The sequence below is a fragment of the Monopterus albus genome, unplaced genomic scaffold (genome assembly GCF_001952655.1).
Source record: "Monopterus albus unplaced genomic scaffold, M_albus_1.0 scaffold250.1, whole genome shotgun sequence".
NCBI lineage: Eukaryota > Metazoa > Chordata > Actinopteri > Synbranchiformes > Synbranchidae > Monopterus > Monopterus albus.
In genome coordinates this window covers 781,739-802,492 of record NW_018128130.1, presented here as the reverse complement: position 1 = coordinate 802,492, position 20,754 = coordinate 781,739, and the positions used below count along the sequence as shown (strand labels likewise).

Below are 20,754 nucleotides of genomic sequence, written 5' to 3'. Positions count from 1 at the left end.
AGCAGGAAGAATGACACGCCAGCTCTACCACCAAAGAAAAGTGTTCCACCAAGACCCAAACCTCCAAGTGGTGAGTGTCGCACTACACACACTTTTCTCTGCCAGTTCTGATTTTTAAAGTCTCTTCTCCAGATATAAACAGGTGCAACAGGTAATAGAAACAGAAGAATGTCTGTTACATCAGTCCTACTGAGTGTGCAATTCTTTGTGAAGTGCGTGCCATTTGTATTTGCTGTGTTTTACCATGGGTTGGATACACTGTACATACACAGGCATTTCCTGTGTAGCCAGTAACGCCCTCATCCTGTAGCCTACTATTTGTTGGAGTTTTGATTCTTTCCCTTCTTCAAGGTGTTTGTGTAGGCTCCCCTGTGCGCTGTTTGTACACCAAGAGCTTCCAACACACAAGTGAACATGTGCCGTGTCCAACCCTGTTGGAGCTGGTGGAACTACAGAAACACTCAGTTCACTCTAATCCTTACATTCCACGTCACATTTGACAGAATTCCATGTCAAATGTGTCAGTCCACACTGAATCTGAGACGCTTGCAAGAGATGCATCTCCTGTAGAACCCTCGCATTTTTATTTTACCCTTCATGTCTGTTTTTCCCCTCGGCTGTGTTTAGTAAAGCATTTAGTTAAGCATAACCTCCACAGTCAGCTGTTTACATTGCACAAATCCTGTTTTATCTGTTTCAACTGGTATTTTTAGGACTGATCCGGTTTGCTGGTTTCACATTCACCCTCTGTAAGGAGCTGGGGAAAATCATAAAATCACTATATCCATAGGCTACATAAAAACTTGATTTCTTCCCAACGGTCTTACATGAAAATTATTTTTGTCCATTCCACTTGTGCTGTCTGTCTGCCTGGTAAAGACTTTGTCCCACCGCTGTCCTGAGAATGCCGCCGGTCACGTCTTTAAGTGTGGATTGAATGAAATCACGCTTCAGTATCACTCATGTCTCACTTTCAGTGTGGGTTTCCAGTAAGACCTTAATTGTAGTAGTTGTTTCTGAACCTTACGGCATCACAGCTTTAGTTGTTGAATGTTAGCATTGTTTGTTTTATCTTTGTTCAAATAGTGACTTGTTTGACTTTGTCTGTAGTATTTTACTGTCAGGTATAATAATGAATACCCACATGGCTTAGAAACCACACAAAAACCCCATGATCATAATGTTGATCTTTTCAGAGAGACTGAGGAAAAGCCTCTGTTAGAACGTACAGTGTAAGGTCTGCCCGCAGCTCATGGAGGTTAGCTTAAAAAGGAAGTGGGCCTTTGGCTTCCTCTGTCAAAAACCAAGATTTTTTTTTTTTTTTGTGTGATTAGAACATCACATCATAATCACTACTCTTCTGGGTTTTACTTACAGACATGCTGTAATAGGAAGAAGGTTTGTGTGTGTGTGTGTGTGTGTGCGTGTGCGTGCACATGTAAATTTTTTGGGTCCAGACAAGTAATGAATAAAGAAATTAGAAACAATTCAAGAAATTTCATTCTAAAGGAAAGGAAAGATATGGTAAAGGGAAATACAAATCATGTCATAAAATATCCAACTTCAGAGCCGGTGATGGTTCTCTGGGTTTGTAGGTGAACTCATGTTACACATAATTATTGAGCAGTTTTAAATCTGAATATGACATACAGTGTTTCTTTATGTTTTGGCTTTTTCCTTTAAGTCAGCAAAAGAAAATGGGGTGTGGACCAGTCTTCAGTGTCTCACAGTATTATGTTGGCGTGCCACACAGTGCACTATATTTCTTTTTGCTAGTTTGAAGTTTTGAAGCTACCTGTTTTCTATGGACTAAATACTAGATGTATTTAGTTTACAACCACTTTTTTCACACTCTAATAAATAGCTACAGTATCTCACTACAAAAAGACCAGTTAACTTGAAACAGGTTTCATAACCTAATGCACATGACAAGACTGTTAAGGAGAATGTTTCATCCTTGAATAAAATAAATCATATTAATTTCTGTGAACCTTTTTGAATGGCAGCGTTATTTTGCAAATAGCTGAAATGTGTACATGTAGTCTTTTCTGTAACCAGAGTAAAGCCTGGTTTCTCCAAAGTAGAAACACTGTCTCAAACTCTGCTCTGATCTGTCAACAGGAAAGAATGCCTCTGTAGGTACAGAGAAGATAAAAGCCTTCGTGCGCCTGCCGAGCACACTATCGCACACTGTACACTCTACAGTATGTCTTTTCTCAACTCAGACTTTCAGCTAGCGTTGGCAAGGAGTGATGTGCACTGCAGCGTGAAGCTTATTATTTAAGCTGCAGTCCCACAGACAATACCAACTTTTGTCAGTTGTTTGGAAGTTTGCAGTTCTCACTACTCAGATGGTGTTTTGATACAGGATCAGCTTTAATTCACTTTGACATCAGTGGTTTTTCTTCACAAGTAATTCTTAACATTAGGTCAGTCTTACCTGTGTTGATGACTTAGTACTGTAGTTACCCTAGAAACATATCAAATAAATAACCTTTCATTTTTTATTAAGTTTAGATTATGGTATTTGAACTGAGCCTCCCAAGCTCTGTCAGATTGAATGGAAAGTAGTGAACTAGTAGAGCATCAAATCTGTGTACAGGCTATAATCTTTTTACTCTACTAGTATTATTCTTTGGCCTGCACACCTGATGGCAAAGAAGTTTGTTTTGGGTGGTGCATGCACTTTTCTTAATTCAAGTGTCTATGGTCTGCCATCTTCAGATGTTCCATGGAGTTTTAAGTCTGGCCTTTTGCTGGGCTACACAAGGACAGATACTTGTCCTGAAGCCACTCTAGCGCTGTCTTGGCTGTTTGCTTCAGGTCAATGTCATGCTGAAAGGAGAACCATCATCCAGTCTTAAGTTGTGTGTACTCTAGGGCAGGTTTTCTTCAAGGATCTCTCTGTATCTGGCTGTGGATCAAGGGGAGAGCAAGATGATCTCTGATTGCAGGTTTGGCAGTTTGATTTCTGGTCTTCCCAGTCCACATGACAAAGTGTCCATGGGCAAGACACTGGACACCAAGTTCCTCCTGAGAGCCAGCCCAGCAGCTTGCATGGCAGCTCCTCCGCCATTAGTGTGCGAGTGTATGTGTGTGTGTATGAATGGGTTTGTGGATGAATCTGTAAAGTGCTTTGTCCTCGTAAGGTAGAAAAACGCTCTGTAAGTCCAGTCCATTTACCATTTACTTCCCTCAGTCTCTTAGCAGTCTCCTTGTCCCTACAGCCGAGAAGCCGCCCATTGCATGATGCTGCCACCACCATCCTTCACTGTAGGGATGATTAGCGGGTGATGAGCAGTGCCACTGTTTTCTCTGACCAGTTTTTATCATAGCAGACAAGAGAACCTTTTTCTTCGTGGTCTGAATCCTTTCAGTGTTGTTTGGCAAATTCCTAGCAACCATCATTTTTCTTTTGCTCAAGGTGGCTTGTCTAGCCACTCTATTAAAAGGCCTTGTTGATGGAGAGTTGTTGAGATGGTCATCCTTCCAGCAGGTTATCCCATCTCTGCAGCAGACTCCTAAACCTCTGTTAGAGTGACCACTTTGCTGTTATAGGTTATTGTCCACAAATGCCAGTTCTATCATTGCACTTCAGCAAAGTGAAGGGGTCTGAATACTGTCTGTCATAAATGTATTTGACCTAATGTTAGGGGGTAGTGTCAAACTAATTTGTACATGAAATTAAGAAACGGAGGAAAATAAGCCACCCAAGGTTTGATACCCTTTTCCTGAAGTTGTTTGACTTCCATTTCCAACGTATTTAGACTTTTACCATCTGCTAGCAGCACCTCCATTTCCTTTGTACACTGTGGGTGAATACTGTACCTCAGCAGTACACTCACACCAAGTGTGAACACACTAGACTCAAATCCAGCATAAAATTAGTTAGGACAATGCAATTTGAACACATAGTTTTCTCTTTTCCCACTTTATTGCCTACAACATGATTTGTCTTTCTGTGGCTGTAGTTGGCCAACTTCTGGCCCACATAAAAATAATTAATAGATAATTAAAAGATACTGGAAAATCATTCAAATTGTGATAATTCCAAATGTACTTTATGTATAGATGTCCTGATTAGAAAGGATGTGTGGCAGAGAATACTTTGGGGACAGCACAACACTGTCCTTTCTGACTTATCTGTTTCAGCCCAAACTTTGCAGCCACTCTCCCACGCTTGCTGACTCAGTGGTTGCAAAAGAGAACTAGAGAGAAGTTTGTGGCAGCTGTCACCAGTCTCTTCATATTTTCAACCAGAACCATCAGAGTCTAGCAGCTGTCAGTCAGGATCATCTCCAGTGTTTACAATGCAGTGAGTGACATGTAGGGCTAGACTTCACATTAATTCTCTTGTGATGTTAATTTTATATTATGATTGTTGAAAACATCAAACTGCTCTGATGTTTGTGCACACATGTGAAGGTGATGTTGTAAGAGTGATGAAGTGTGGTTTGCTTGGCCTGTTGTTTGCAGACACACCCTAACTTGCTTCCTCTCTCTTCCATTTATGTGTGTGTGTGCGTATGTGTGTACACAAGGGTGAATGGTTCAGGGAAGGTCAGGCTGCAGGCTGCGTGCACTGGGCAAATACCAGCAGTCGTGCCAGTGCAGCAGCTGTTCCTATGCATATATGCAATTTACCATCTTAACATTTTTAAATTATTCTTCAGCACACATGCATGCACGCTCTGTCAGTTTCTCCCATCACCTAATGGGGTGTGAATGGGACAAGGCTGCAGTGACAGTCCTACAAATAAACTGCTACAACTGAAAACACATTGTTGTAGCTGTATTGTTTTCAGTAGAGCTAAATTCTGCATAATGCATGTGCAGTCATTTAAACTTTAAAATTAGATGTCACTAATGAACTGTAGTAGATTATTTTAAAACAGGGTGGAGCTCATGATTGTGGTTTCTCGAGTGCAAGTGTGTGTGCAGCTTACAGAAAGAGGAAAAAAACGGATTGCCAGGCATGCAGTTTTGCTTAGCATGGAGTGTGAAATGAACTGCTCACCCCCATCAGCTGGGTAATCTGGGTAATAAGGCTAAATGCGTATGTGTAAGTTGTATGACAACGGTTGAGCTGGTCCTGTGGTTTAACACCTACACGAGCAACATGATATGCTTTTAACGTTCCCACGATCCTCTGCCAGTCTCAGCTTCAATTCCCTGTTGAGGAAAGTAACTGCACTATTAACCCTACCATGATTACTGTTGTGTTGTTGCTCATGTTTGATTATCTCATATGAAAATCAAACAATGACTTAGACAATGAATGTTTTGATCTAGTATAATATTCTAAGCTGAATATCTTTGGATGTTTTAACTGTTGGTCAATGAAAATAAGACATTTTAAGATGTCACAAATTATGCTGATCATTTTTTACTATTTTTTGATAGTTTACAAACTCAAGTAATCAATAAGATGAACAGATAATAAAATGATGGTTATTGTTATTTGCTGCAACTTGATGTGGACTACTACCATGTTTGTCTAGCTGGTGAACCAGCAGTTGGTTATGTGGGCAGAAATCCAACCAGGAAACCGTTGAGAAGGGTCCCGTGGGTATGGGGTATCGGTTTTGGTTTTGGTCCTTTGGGTGTTGTCTTTTGCTGTGTGATATTTCCCATACCAGCTGTTTTTATACCTTTTCTTTCTCAGAAGACTGTAGCACTACGTGTGACAACCGAAAGAGTCAATATGAGCTGTTTTGGTGTGTTGTGTGTGGAGGTGAAACTTGTGCGGCTTTCAAAAGCTTGTAGATGTTTTTGAAGTGACACGAGGTGGATCGGGGCTTGGCAGATCTATAACCACAGAATTTAATTTTTTTTTTTAATTTAGAACGGATCATATCAAATCAAACCCTGTTTTATCAACATGCAGTCTAAGTCTGCTACGGTGGGAATTACTGTAGTAATGAATTATGGTACCTGTCAGCTGCCTTTGAATCATTTTCAGTTTACTATGACCTGGATGACTGAGAATCTGCACAGACAAAATCCTTCAAAGTCTTCAGCAGCATATATTATATGTGTCTGTACACACATACATGTAAACTGCAGCTTGACAGGCTGGTGGAGACATACAGCCACGAGGCAGTAATTGTATTTGTTTTAGTTGTTTTAACTTCTGTGCTATCTGAGAAAGTGTCTGTATGTACCTTTACTGATCTTTTTAAAGAATGCCTTATGGTTACACATTTGAATCGTATCTTTTGTTTTCCAGTCAAATTCTTGTCATCTGAGCAGGTTGCTTTTGATGTTTAAAACTTATATGATGTGAAAAGTGTTTAAAAGAAAAACTCTTTTCTGTGGTGATGTTTGCCTCTACTTTTTGTTTATTTTCAGGTAAGAGCACTCCAGTTAGCATGTCTGGCACAGTTGACCCTTCCAAATCCTGCGACCCTTTCCAGCCATTCAGCGGTGACCCCGTCGACCCATTTCTGAGTAAAAAGGGCCTGGGAGACCCATTCAGTGGCAAAGACCCTTTCGCCCCATCCTCAGCATCAAGTAAAGCCCCTAAAGACTCTACTTCGGGTTTTACAGACTTCAGTTCTGTAAGTTGAGATGGGTGATACTGTTTAACTGTCTGTCTTTAGACTAGGTTACACCACTCTGCAAAGAAATCTGTGCAGTCACTAGATGTAGGTAATAGTCATTTTAGTTGCATCATATTGCAAAGTCGCTACTTAAAATCAATGTGTGCTGAAAGTATTATTGAGGTGTAGGGTGTAGCGGAGCTCTATACAGTTAGTAGGTAATGCTTTATACTTAAGTGTAATAAATGTTTAAAAACGTAGCAAGGTCCCAGAGCGATTCTGGGGCTGAGTCTCAGAGTGTGACTCTAAAAGTAAATGATCAAATGTCTTTATCCAGATTATCTTTTCAGTTTGTTTTTTTTTATCAATTATGTAGTCTAAAATTTCCATCACAGTTTCCCAGAATTCATGATGACATCTTAAAGCATTGTGTTTTGTCAGGGTTCGACATTAACCTTGGCCCGCGGCCACCAAAAGTTACTGTATGGACACCATATATCCCCAGCAGGCGGCCCACCGTCAGATCCCTACTGAGAATGGGACCTTGTGTCTCAGACCCGCTGCACTTCACCAATGTATTAACTTTCCACAAACATCCTGTTTCATTCACACCTTTTAGTAAAAACAGCGACTTGTTGCTGGCTCACTGCCGTTATGTTGGGGCTGTGAAGAAAGGGTTTGCTGAACCTCTAACACAATCACTATAGAAGAACCAGAAACATGTAAGGAAAAAAAAAAACTGAAACAAAAATTTAGGAGTGCATTTAAGCAGGAGTTTAAATGCACACGTGTTCATAACTTAGGCTAGTTATTAAGTCCAGTAATACTTTAATCTGCTCAGGAGAATAGAAACAAGGCCGCTTTGCTTCTACATCTCTGTGTTTGCTCCACCCGACCTGTTGCTTATCACTGCACTGCACTTGGCTGTTGTCCTCTCCCACTTCTCTCGCTTCCTGATCCTCTCTTGCTGCTTCAGCAGCACCGGTTAAAGTCTAGAAATATCAAAACCACTTAATCACACTGTTCGGCTGTTCAGCTTTCCCACGAGTGTTTTCTTAAGTTCTAATGTTGACTCAGTTTTGCTGGTTGCTACATACTGAGGGGGTCTCGATTCACATTTACACAGAAAATGCTGACTAATCACTCTTTGAGGGCTGAAAGGGACCAAGTATGAAAACACCCTAAAAGTGGTTTATGATACATGGTAGTGGAGGACAGTTCATTAGAATGAAGTCTTCTTCAACTACCGCAGCCTTTTCACTCTCTGCTTTAGCTGATCAGTTCTAACCTCCAACTGTTTAACCAGCATTTGTTTGTTATTAACACTCTGCTGCTTGTAAAGACAGATGGACTGAAGACCTTTACTGCTCTGACACAGGAATTCATACAACAGGCCATATGCTGAGACAGTGTCATTTGTACTATTAAAAGAATATTTCAACATATGAGCTTCAAAGTAAGTTAGTTCACCTTCTGTGCAAGTGTTATACTCACATTACTGTACATGACTCGGGTCCAGTTTTCCCATCCAAGTGACCAAGATGTTTTCATAATGTGTGAACACTGGATTCTATTTTGGGCCACTTCCATATGTGATCCTAACTACATCTGACGTTTAACTGTGTGAGCACTGTCAGAACAGTCAGATCAGATTTCCTTTCCTGTTTTTTTTAATGTCTCACTCCTCTGCCTGTCGTCATCATCGATGGCTCCTCACAGACCGGTAAAAATAAACGCAGAGGAGAGCAACAGTAGTGATGGGGGCCGGTGCAGAGACAAGGACATTTCACATCTGTTGCACATTAGTGAAAAAGCTTCTGTTCAAACTAAATGTGAAGGAACATATAGTAACTAAGCAGTTTTTGAGCAAAGTGTGGAATGTGACCGTACCACAAATGATGTTGTTGTTACACTTGTACACATGTGGCTCACATTCAGTTAAACTGCACGTGTTGCAGTTTAGGAGCTCCACGGTGTTCAACTCAGAGCCGAATACATGTGACATACATGAATATGGACCATCAACACAAAAAGATTAGATCTGACAAAAAGATCAGATCTAGCTCTAAAGGGTGCATGGCAGAGCAGCACTGTGACTGTTACCCTCTGATAGTGCAGGAAAGGGTGTCAGCCCTTTCTGTGGTTTGTTTGTTTTGGCAGGATGAGTATCATAAGTTCGTCAGTGTTTCCCCGGGCTTTCACAGAGGCTGACGGCTCATCAGAAACATGTTGGCATGGTTCTCACAGTCTGGACTACGTGTACACAACACAGACCAGCTGTAATCCACAAACAAATATCTGTGGGACCTCACACTAATCTCTGATACTTTCACATTTGATTCAAGCAGTCACTTTTTAGGCAGATAATCACTGTTTTCTAAACAGGTAATAATGCCTGTGACTGGCTGACTGACTGACTGGTGCTACTCAGTTCAAATACAAGAAATACCTTGAGACACAACAGTATCACAGCTCAACTCTCAGCACTTCAGTCTGTGTGCCCTGCATGCGTAGTTATGGTCAGGGTTTACCTCGCTGTTAGTAGTGGTTTAGTGCTTTATCTGATGTCTGTTCTGGTTTTGCATGTCTTTGGCTTATTGTGTTTCTGTAGTTTGGCCTTTCCTCATCACCCTCAAGCATCCCCCCACATCTTTATTCTGCAGCCTGACATAGCAGCCTAGTACCCTGCTTCACCATCTGTTTTTCATGGGACCTCAGATACAAGCAGGCTGCTTTAATGGGTATAAATGAAGTTATTCATGACAACTATTTAGCTTAGAATGTATGTCTGCTTTAAAGAAAAGCATGTTGAATCCCTTGCAGTCACTTCATGTATAGTAGAATGTCTTGACGCCACAGGGTAAAGTAATATATTTGCATAAGAACAGGCCTTTTTTGAACCATGGACCAGTTAAACATTGTGTTACCAGCATGAATGGTTTTTGCACCATTTACTGCTTTTATTAAATAATACGTTTATTACATATGTGGATATATGACAGACTTCAAAATACGAAAAAATGTTCCTTCTTAATGTGCTTCCAGTGGAAGTGATGGGGGACAAAATCCAAAACACACTTGGAAAAAGGCAACTTATCCTTCAAAATATTTTACTGAAATTAGAAAGTTCATGGATTTGAGTTTATAGCACCACATAATTTAAATGTAGGATTAACAGACTGAGGTCTTTTATTTGAGTTTTGTAAGGGTAGTTCCATGTTTTGTCGTATTTGACCTCATGGCCCCTCATTGTATGACACTTGATTTTGTTCAAATTGTTATATAATTGAATGTTTTTCCTTCATTGATACTTCACAGACCAACAACAGTCCCATTATAAGTAACATATCTTTGAATATCTATGATGAAATAATATTTTGATCTATGTTACAGTTGTGCAGTAAGTAAGGAAAACCAGTCCCTGGTTGAAAACAACACTTGTTCTTGTATGGACAGACTTGCTAGGGATCCTCACTTGTGCCTAAATGTTTGATTCATATCACAGTGTAACATATCATCACTCACACTTGCCCAGTTTCTCTCTTACTCTCTGAATGTCACATCTCTTGATGTCATGTTCAGCTGCTGTTTCCTTTTGTTCTCACGCTTGCTTGCTTCTACTTGGAGGGATTCACTGACAGTTCTGTTTCACCTGTGTATTTGTCTCATCTGTGGCACTTATTGGCAACAGGTGTCTACTTCAGCCTAAGTAGCTCATTGTAAACATTCATGATTTACTTAAATAAACTCGAACTAGTCCATAATGTGAAGCTATCAGAATACTTGCGCTCACTAAAAAGTGCTAACAAACAAATACAGTGATAAAGATGGCGTTGCCAGGGGACCCAACAGAAACTCTGCAGGTATCCCTTTACAGTGGCTGTGTGCTGTGGTGTGATGGCTTGTAAACTGGCCTAGACCTACTGAGTTCAGGGATTTGTGGTTCATAACTTCTCTGTTCTGTAATCCACCTCCGACAGGACCTGAGAAAGTCAAGGTAAGAGATTGAACACACATTGAAATTCACATAAAATGACAATTTGGCAGTGTTATTAACGTATTCTACTTAATAACCGTGAGGACATTTTAGGTGTATTTTGAAGCATTTGTTAATGATAAATCTTCCATTGTATGTTGCTGTAAAAGGAAATTTCTTTACTTTGTGAATTAGAATGACAGAAATGCCATTCTTATGACCAAAATGATCAATAGCTGTAAGTGAGAAGCAAAAAGGATGCATGTTGCATTCGTGTTACAGCAGTATTTCTCACATCCCCACTTTTCCAGGTGACATTTCAATGGCGGGTACTGCTTTTTACCTGTCACTTTGTTTGTATGGACCATTTTAAATGAAACTATGAATAACTGCTCATGTACTTTTAGGTCTTTAATTTCTTCAGATTATTTTGTTACTGCTTATTATTTCTTCATAGTAATCAGAATCCATACAATTCACCGTGGAATTCTACAGTGACTCTGAGACGCAGTATGGTCCATTAGAAAATAAATGCAGATGCTGATTTAAAAAACAGACTATGCTTCAAATAAAAAAGCTCTTCTGAAAAAGTGATTACAGTGTACACCTTGCTGAACCAAAAAATAACCATCATGGAGTCAGGAAGCATACATCAGTTGTAGCTGCCTGCAGCGGTGCTGAGCTGAAATTATTTTATGCCACATTCCCAACAGATTCTGCAACCACTGTGGGGAAAGGACAAAGACTCCCACTGTTAATGCTTGACCCATGTTACCCTGGAACAATTGTATGTGTGCTGCTATGGCCCACTGATGGCCCGCACATTAGCTTTCACACTTTTTAACTCGGTTTTCCGCTGACCTTATTTTAAGGGCAATGGCAAATTTTTCTGCCAAACGTTTATTTTCATTTGAGGGATAGTTTCATTTTTTCAGGTGAGGTGTTTTTAAACCTGAGTCATATGGTGGTGACCTACAGTACTCTCTCTCCCTCTGTCCAGTGCATATAGTTCAACACGGCTAACTGGGCCTCTTCTTGGATCCGGATTGTCTTAATATAATGATTTTTCATTTATTTCATTTTTTCATTTGATTTTTTGTGAGGGATAGTTTTGTTTACATTCAACGTTCAGCATCTGCATTTATTGTCAGTTTTGTTATTCCACCTCAGGACCACAAATGAGAAAAACGTTTTAAGTGATTTCCAGTGTTGGTTTGATCAGTGAGAAGTGGGAGTGTCCATTGTCATTAATGATGCCAAGGGAAGGGTATAGACCTACCTACACTGGATTTGTGAAAACGGTGCGTATAGCTAAATCAACATTTGACAGTCTGAAAAATCCATTATTTTTTTATACTTTGATCTAAAAACACTTTATACAGTATAAACAAACACTTAAAATAAGGAACACAGTTTTATTTATATATTGTAAACATTGTGATCAAGTTAAAGGATGTCAGTTTAGCTCATTCAACTGTAAATTAAGTTGTACCACCTGACTCTCTCTCTCTCTCTCTTTCTTTCTCTCTCTCTCTCTCTCCCTCCCTCTCTCCAGTTTGGGAATGAAGCTCAGCAGTTGGAGTGGGCTAAGCGGGAGAGTGAGCGAGCAGAGCGTGAGCGACTGAAAAGGCTCAGACAGCAAGAGCAGGAAGACCTTGAGCTGGCCATTGCCCTCAGCAAGGCCGAGATGTCCAACGCATGACCTCAGCCAGTCACCAGACACACACACACACACACACACTGTGTGTAGACAGAATAACATGCAGGAAAACATGACTGACATATACATGTTGACACACAAAGCATATCACTGGACTAGCTTTTGAGCTGTCATACCAACACACACACACACACACACACACGGGACGTGCGCCTTCATTTTTTGCACTCCCTTAAACTCAATGACTCGGAGCCGAAGGAAACAGAACTTTATACAAGACTGGACTCCGACCCTGCGTTATAAAACAAGACAGTAAAACTGTAGGCTTAGACCTTGTCACTGCAAAGCTCTGTTGCTGACATAAGAGGAGTGAAGGCTGAAGGAGAGCAGGAGGGAGAGAGGCACCGGCAGCAAGAGGGGCTGTTGGAAACAAATGGATGTACGATAGTGGCAGTACTGAGAGGGATCCATTCACTGGACTCGTAAGACCATTCCTGACACAACACCTTGACAGTTTGCATTTCAGTGTATGTTTTCTTCTTCTCCAGCTTAACTCAGAATATGGGAGAATGGTAAGACTGCTATGTTAAAAGAACTGTTGTTTCAGTTGTAACAAGCAGAGATAAAGATAAAAAACCTGAAAAATATCATCTTCATTCAAACTGCCGAGGGTTTTCTTATAGGGAATGTTCTACCTGATCTATGGGGTTGGTATGGATATATTATTGGAGTACTGGTGGTACCATATAGATGTGGCAGTTAGTATTCAGTGTAGAGTTGTTTTGCTGCAGAATGCGGTGTTATATAAGTATTTCTTGATAGAGTGGTGTATAGAGGAGAGTGGATCCTCAGCACTGAGAATTTTCAGTTCAGAGTTCAGGTTAACTGTTTCCCTCTGATTTGTGAATTCTGTCCTGGTTGTACAGAAATTAAATAGATACTATTTTCTCTGGATGAGATGCTCACAGAGTGGGAGAAATGGGATGGTCAGCCAGGCTCTGCTTCTTCTCCAGGGAACTCCTATGGACGTTAATCAGACCTAGCTAGTCCTGCTTCTCTCTTTCAGGTGTGATAGTCTCTCCTCTCCTCTGGTGTACTGACTCCTCCTGTGTGAAAAACAAATCTTTTGATCAACATTAGTCGGATGTGTTCACTCTTGTCACATTATGGGAGGAAAGAAAAAGCTTACTGCTCTTCAGCTGCATTAAAAAGGAGCTGTTAAGGATCCGTTACACTGGTTCCCTCTAATGTGACAGAAACCTGGCAAGTTACTGTGGTGGGTTTTCTGTGCCGACCTACAGTACTCTCTCTCCCTCTGTCCGGTGAACATAGTTCAGTAGAGCTAACTATGCCTCTTCTTGATAGTTCTGCTCTGAAGCTGTGATGCCACATTCAACAAATCATTTTTCTACTTTTTTTTCCTCTGTAGAGAGCAAGGATTTTAATCCAGTTTTTATTTAATAAGCTGGTTATTATTTTATTATTTTGACTTGTTACAGTTTTCAAAGTGCAAATTAATGGAGTTGTTTTGTGCTGCCGTTGTACTTTGGTTTTAGTCACTCCAGTGCTGTACAGACCAGCAAGCACAAGCTGCAGAGCATTTTGAAAGGTTTGGAACTTGCTGGTATCAGTTGTCAATCGGCTGGAAACTAGAATCATGAAAAAAATATTTCTGATGTGTCGTATTTTGATTTTCCAACATGGATGTAACCACTCGTCTTATTGTTCCCTGAGTCATCCCATTACTTGAAGTGGCGACTGATGTTTGAGTGAGACGGACTGAACTTGACTCTGGAGTTTTCTGTATTTTAAACGGCACATGTTCTTCTGTAGACTGTGTCACTCGGAGCCCCGTTTATAATTTCAAACGCGATGTGGTGTTTTGAGTTTGTGTCCTATATGTGTCCATGACCACTGTGTTTTATCGCGGGCATGCCCTATGTTTGCACTGTTGATTTTAAGGGATGAGATATTGAGTTTCTTATTTTTCATTGAGGTAACTGATAATCATGGGGGAGAACAACAGTCTAACACTTGGTTAGAGCAAAGCTTGTTTACATGGTTAGTGTCCATTACTGAGACCACTTGTAACCACTAGCAGTCACTTGGTCTCAGGAAGGTCACATACAGGAATACAGTGCTGGATGTCTCTGATAGATCTTGAACATTACAGTAACGCTCATGTTCATGAAATTTGTTACAGGGAGAACTTTGAACATGCTCTTTATCAGCTGCTCAAACAGAAAGGCAGGTACGAGAAACATGAAACTTACATATACAGTATAAAATATACATGTGTGTTTATATGTATATATGTGTGTATATGTATATAGGTACAGCCTCTGGCCACCAGTGGCAGCAGCAAGGATACAGTCCTGCATCATGATTAGATTTTACATGGGTTGTGTTGTTCTCAAATGAAGTAACTTATCTGTTGAAGTTAATCCTGTTTTCTCTTATTCTATATCAACAGTACCTGATTTCTGGTGTTCTGCTCATTTACCATGCAACTGTCGTCTCGTAACAAATTTAATGAACACCTGATTAATCAAAATGTCTGGGGTCCATCGGGTATCCTTCCAGGACTGTGCTGTGTAATCCAATGGCCCAAGATCAGGGCTAGGTCTGTGCTAATGAGCAAGTGGAACTCCAGGACAAACAAAATACTTGTTAATCCTGTAATTGGATGAGCACATTATGAGGAAAATATTATGTAACTACTGAGATAGTATGAAACTTCTGAAGAAGGCTTTGCACTGACTGGTACAACAAGGTGACCTCATGTTGTTTGTTTATATCTTCTTTACCAGTCACCACATTGAGCAAGATGACAGTACTGAGGTCATTAGCATTTCTAAAAATGATGCTGTACCTGTGTGGATCTGCCTTTCTGTGGGAAAAGAAATGCTGAAATTCCTGGTAGTGTGAACTCACCCAGATTAGATGGAAATGCTCAAGATAATGTGCAGTTACTGATTCTGCCAGATTTGTCTTGTTTACTTGTTTACATCTTTATGAAAGATGCCCTCATACAGTCATATTCTCCCTCTACGCTGTTCACAGCTTCCACTGAGCCGTTAAACATACTGACATTTGGAATCTTTGCTGTGGTCCTGTCACACTGTAGTGAAAAATGTTACTATATGAGGAACTTCATAACATCAGCTAACAGGCTAGCTTGTTGCTAGCTGTTGACTGTTTGTTACCAATAGCTTTCCATAGTAAACTAAGTCATTTATAGTTAACTGACAACAAACGTGTTCACTACAATGTTACAGGCACCTTGAGCAGCAGACTAATATTCACATTGTTCCAAGTGTTCCGGTGTAATATCGTCTCACAGAGAAACATCCAGAAAGCAGAGGTGTACTGAGTGTCTTAAGTGCTTTTCTGGGGGTTTTCAACACATCCCCAAGATTAGAAGGAAAAGCTTTATGTGGTCACGCCGACACACTTGGAACTGGCCCGGGTGTCATTTTGAACTTGTTTAAATTCTAGTGCCAATACAGTACCTGAGTTTCAGTGCAGATACTAAAACATTACTGGAATCAGTTTTTCTTTTAACCAAATCAAATTTTAACAAAAACAAAAGTTCTGAAATGTTAAATTAGTACGCTGAAATCCAGAACAATTTGATCAAAGAGCAGCTTACAGTATTATAACTCTGACCATATGTCTGACCATTTGGTCCTGTCCGTTGACTGGCCAGTATCAAAATATGAATCATGACTCTCCATCTACGTTTTTTTCTGTTCACCTCCCTCTGACCTCAGCCCGTCTGCTGTGTACTGTTTAGATTTGTGAGTTCCTGACCGGTACAGTCACTCATCCTGTATTTGTCATCACATACCTCCATTGTGCAATAGATAATGTTTGTTTTTATTGTTTTGTGTATTATGTGAAGCCAGTCTGATATGTAGCATATGTTTTCTTTATGTTTATTTATGCACTGAGTCTGTAGAAGAACTTCACCCTCTGATTTCATTCCACTAGCTGCAGAATCTACCAACCTTTCATATCAAAATGCTTATTAGTTGTTTTTTTAATCTATTTTGTGGACAGGAAAAGGTAACCCAATGTTTTTAACTCTATTTTTAAATAAGCAGCAGTGTTAGAGGTTAAAAGAAATGTTGACAGCTAAAAATATTAAGATTTACAACTTAACAATTCTTTTGTTTTAATGTTTGCTTTATTTCTCTTTCAAAATGGTGGATATTGTTTTAGTATGAAGCCATTCAGTTCTGTTTTTACTGAAATGATGACGCTTAACAGTAAGAAGCAAGACATGTTCATTCTTTGCTCACCTTCAGTTTTCTTCTCTGAAGCGTGTTGGGTTTCTTTTCTGCCTTCCTCAGCTGCCGTTCTTTCCATGTAGGCAACATAATCTGAGCTGTGTTCACTGCGTAAAATGCATTCAATGTGTATGTCTGTTATATTTGTCTTATAAAAGATGAAGCTGAAGAAGAAAATGTCAACTTGATAAGAAACCATTAGGAGGGCTGCCTACAGAGAACAGATGCTGGTTTATTTTGAACAGTGAACCTCTGTACATAGTCTGTACCATTTACTAGAATAAATATTTCAGTTAAATGAGGATGGACTGCTGTTTGCTTTGTTACATGTGGCGTGCTGAAGACAGACCAGTAGAGCTCAACTCATTTTGAGATGACTACTGGTAACGCATTTTAATATAAACTACATGAGATGTCTTTCCTCCGATCATCTGAAGTGTGCAGTCACCGACTGACTTCTGATAAAGGGGTGTGTCAGTCCATAAAAATCTTTAGTGGAGGATGTTCTCATGTGTCCTTGCTTTATATGGGTCGTCGCTTCCTTGTGTCTTAGCCCAAAGCCCAAATTGAGATACGCCTGATGACATCCGTGATACCATCAGGGTTGTTTTTGCGGACTTGACAAAGCCCCTTGAGTCACAGAAGACAAGCTGAGTAGTATACTGACAATATTTGTGAAATCATGCAGTGCTTCTTTTATCAGCCCAATGGAGGCTGACATGTTAAGGGAGACTAAGGCAGGTTTTGTTATTCAATTAAGTAATTGACAAATTCCTCCTTCAGTTTCAGGTTTCTGGCAGGCGGGTTCTCTGACAGACTTTGGAGCAGAAGAGGCCTTGCAGACAGCTTCAACTCAACCTGCAGTAACAGTTCCATCCCTCCCAGACAGCCACAATGTGCAGCAAATTACACTCAGCTACAGTTCAAGGGTACAGCTGTGGTAGTGTGAAATGAATGTTGTGCAAACACAGCCGCCATCTCTGGACATTTTAGCTGAAACCCAAGCAATCTGCTATGTTAGCAAATGCTAACTGTCTCCGTATGGAATAACAGGAAATTCCTTGCTAGGTTTGTGTTTACCCTATGGTAATGGAAAGGAGGAAATGAAAAGCCTATTGGCTTTTAACTGGGAATGTAGGCCAGAGAGAGCTGGAGGATAAACATTGATTGGCCCTCATGATTGTCCAATATCTCTTTTCTCCTTCTATCCTCTGACCAGTGTGCTTTCACCTTAGGCCTCATCAGCACTTTCCATGGAAACACAAGTGCTTTCTACTTTTGAAAATAGTGGGATAGTCCTTACTGTCTGAGGACCGTGAATATGAAGGATGAAAATAATTCCAGCTGGTTTGGTCCATTTGTCATATCTGTCAGTATCACTGACCGGCCTTTAGGTGCACTCACTTTGTGTTCAGTGAACCCCTCCTGAAAATAATAATAATTAATGAACAAAAAACCTCCCAGATGAACATGAGCTCAGGTGCTGCAGTCCTGAAGAAGGGGTCAGTGACCTCCAGCTGTGCCTAAGGGAGTCCCAGGGGGTTTGTAACAGACTGAAAACTAGTTACATTTGACAAAATTTACTAGAGGCTACTTGAATAGAGAATGTATTTGTTGAAAAGTAAAGATATCTCATCTTTAAATACACATGTATCCTGTTTGTCAGAGCTTTTTCACATGAGGAGGTTGTTTACTTTTCATTAATACCTGCTAATCATCATTGTGTTGACATGGTCATTGTGAGCATGTTAGCATGCTGATGTTAGCATTTAGTTTAGGTGCAGCCTCACACAGCTGCTGCAGGCTGCTCTTTTTATCTTAGTCCTACTTTTCTCTACAAAGTCTATGAGAATCTGATCTGGCTGTAAAAACAGAAATCACCTGTCCAAATACCAGATCTGTTGGACATACGAGACACGTGCAAATCTGACTTCAAAAATGTTTTATTTCCTTTGTTTACACAGAAATTAAATGAGCAGACTGGAACCATTCACTGGCATAGATGCACAGTTTTTCTAACAAGAGTGTAAATCCAACCTTCCACACAGGCAGGTAACCTGTATTCAATCAACCTTGGCAGCAAACTCGTGTAATCTGCTGATGAAATTCTAAACTGCTTGTGTGTATGAAACACACATGCAGACCAAAGGGTAGTTGTGTGTGACCCTCCACACGTCCTTACTTGGGGACATGTTGCACCACACACACCTACTTTATGTTGTTTTCATGGCAATCGCATGCCAGGAGGTAAAGTGTGTACATCTTTTCTTGCATTGTGTGAAAGGCAAAGGCCTCTAGGTTATGCTTATTTTACCAAAATAAAATCTTATCATTCCTTGATTTTTAATTAGGACAGAAAGGTCAGACTGTGCTTAGACAAAAGTCTTGTCGCATAACAAAATAATGTACGGTATAGAACATAGTCATGGTGCTGTGGAAAAAGAATTAATATTGTGTATGACTCCCATGAGCTTGGAGGACTGCATCCATACGTCTCTGCAATGACTCAAATAACTTATTAATGAAGTCATCTGGAATGGCAAAGAAAGCATTCTTGCAGGACTCCCAGAGTTCATCAAGATTCTTTGGTTTCATCTTCAGTGCCTCCTCCATCTTACCCCAGATACTGTATGTGCAATGTTCATGTCTGGTGACTGGGCTGGCCAATCCTGGAGCACCTTGACCTTTTTTGCTTTCAGGAACTTTGATGTGGAGGCTGAAGTATGAGAAGGAGCGCCATCCTGCTGACGAAGCCATCCGGCTGAAGAATTTTCCCTCTCTTGTGCTTTGGAATGTAATGGGCAGCAAGAATGTCTTGATACGTCAGGCTGTTGATGTTGCCATCCACTCTGCAGATCTCTTGCACGCCCCCATACTGAATGTAACCCCAAACCATGATTTTACCTCCACCGAACTTGACTGTTTTCTGTGTGAATCTTGGGTGCATGCGGGTTCCAATAGGTATTCTGCAGTATTTGCGACAATTGGGATGCAGTTAAATAGATAATTCATTGAAAAACCTTCTGCCACTTTTCCACTGTCCATCCTTCCTGCAAGCTGTGGGCCTTGGCAAATGCAACACGATTTTTTAGTTGTCTAATGTTTAATGCTGGTTTCTGAGCACTAGTTCGGCCATTGAGACCACTGCGTGAGAGAATTCGACAAACTGTTCTTGTAGATACAGGGGTTTGTGGTGACCAGTTTTTATGTAGCTCTGCTGCCGTTGAAAAAGGGCTGACCTTGGACTGCTGAAGCAACAAACGGTCCTCTCGAACAGTTGTCATACGGGGTCTGCCTGACCCGGGCCCGTCGTGAACTATACATACATACATACATACATACATACATACATACGTACGTACGTACATACATACATACACACACGCACATACATACGTACATACATACATACACACACGTACATACATACGTACACACACACATACATACACACATACATACACACACATACATACATACACACACATACATACACACACACACACATACATACACACACACATACACACACACACATACATACACACATACATACATACACACATACATACACACATACACACACACACACCCGTGTGTGTATGCCGCATGTACTGTGCTGCCGGTTAAGGAGAGGATCCTAATGATCCATGATGTTACTGTCGCTGCTACGCTACCTGTTGAAAGTAATGTCACACAGTGACCACCGGTTGGACTTACTGACCTTAAGCTTCTTGAAAGGGAGCTATGTATTCACTACTCAGTGGGACTTAACAGTAAGTTTAAAAAGGAAAAAAAAAACACATTGCATGTCTGTTAATGCCTTGTTTGTGTAAGATTAGAGAGAATTGTTGTAAGGCTAGAGAAGTTACTATGTCTGCATTATGCCAGTTAAAAGTTCTGCTTTCTCAGTTACCCGCCTTCTTTAGAGTGTTACACATCTCTTTTCATTGGTACATATACCATCTATGGAGGAGGAATTCAAATTAATTAATGCCGTTGTGGTTTGTCGTGCTGTCCACTTACATATTCTGGCTCAAACATTTCAGATAGGATTTGAAGTATTGTCATTGTCAAAAATGTATCTTATGTGTCTGTTTTTTTTTTGTTCATGTGTTGTCCTGGCTTCCTGACCAGTCTTGTGTGTCGAGATGTGTTTCCCCTGTTCAAAACACCCCCCTCACTGGTTGTAGTTAGGATAATGTTAGGATTCAGGTTAGGGGAAACACATCTCGATAAGGAAAGGTTTTAACACAACACCGGCAGCAGGGGTTGTGCACCTTC

At 40.4% G+C, this 20,754-nt stretch overlaps 1 protein-coding gene across 1 annotated transcript in view; it reads left to right on the top strand.

The window, feature by feature from the left end:
• eps15l1a (epidermal growth factor receptor pathway substrate 15-like 1a) overlaps positions 1-16,756 on the top strand; it is a 64,273-nt gene extending 47,517 nt beyond the window's left edge. Inside the window, exons 23-25 of the mRNA XM_020620895.1 lie at positions 1-70; positions 6,352-6,560; positions 12,074-16,756. The exon at positions 1-70 is cut by the window's left edge and continues 30 nt beyond it. Of these exons, the coding sequence (XP_020476551.1) occupies positions 1-70; positions 6,352-6,560; positions 12,074-12,220 (426 nt within the window). The 3' untranslated portion in view covers positions 12,221-16,756. The remainder of the gene's footprint in view (positions 71-6,351; positions 6,561-12,073) is intronic.
• Positions 16,757-20,754: the final 3,998 nt, after the last annotated feature.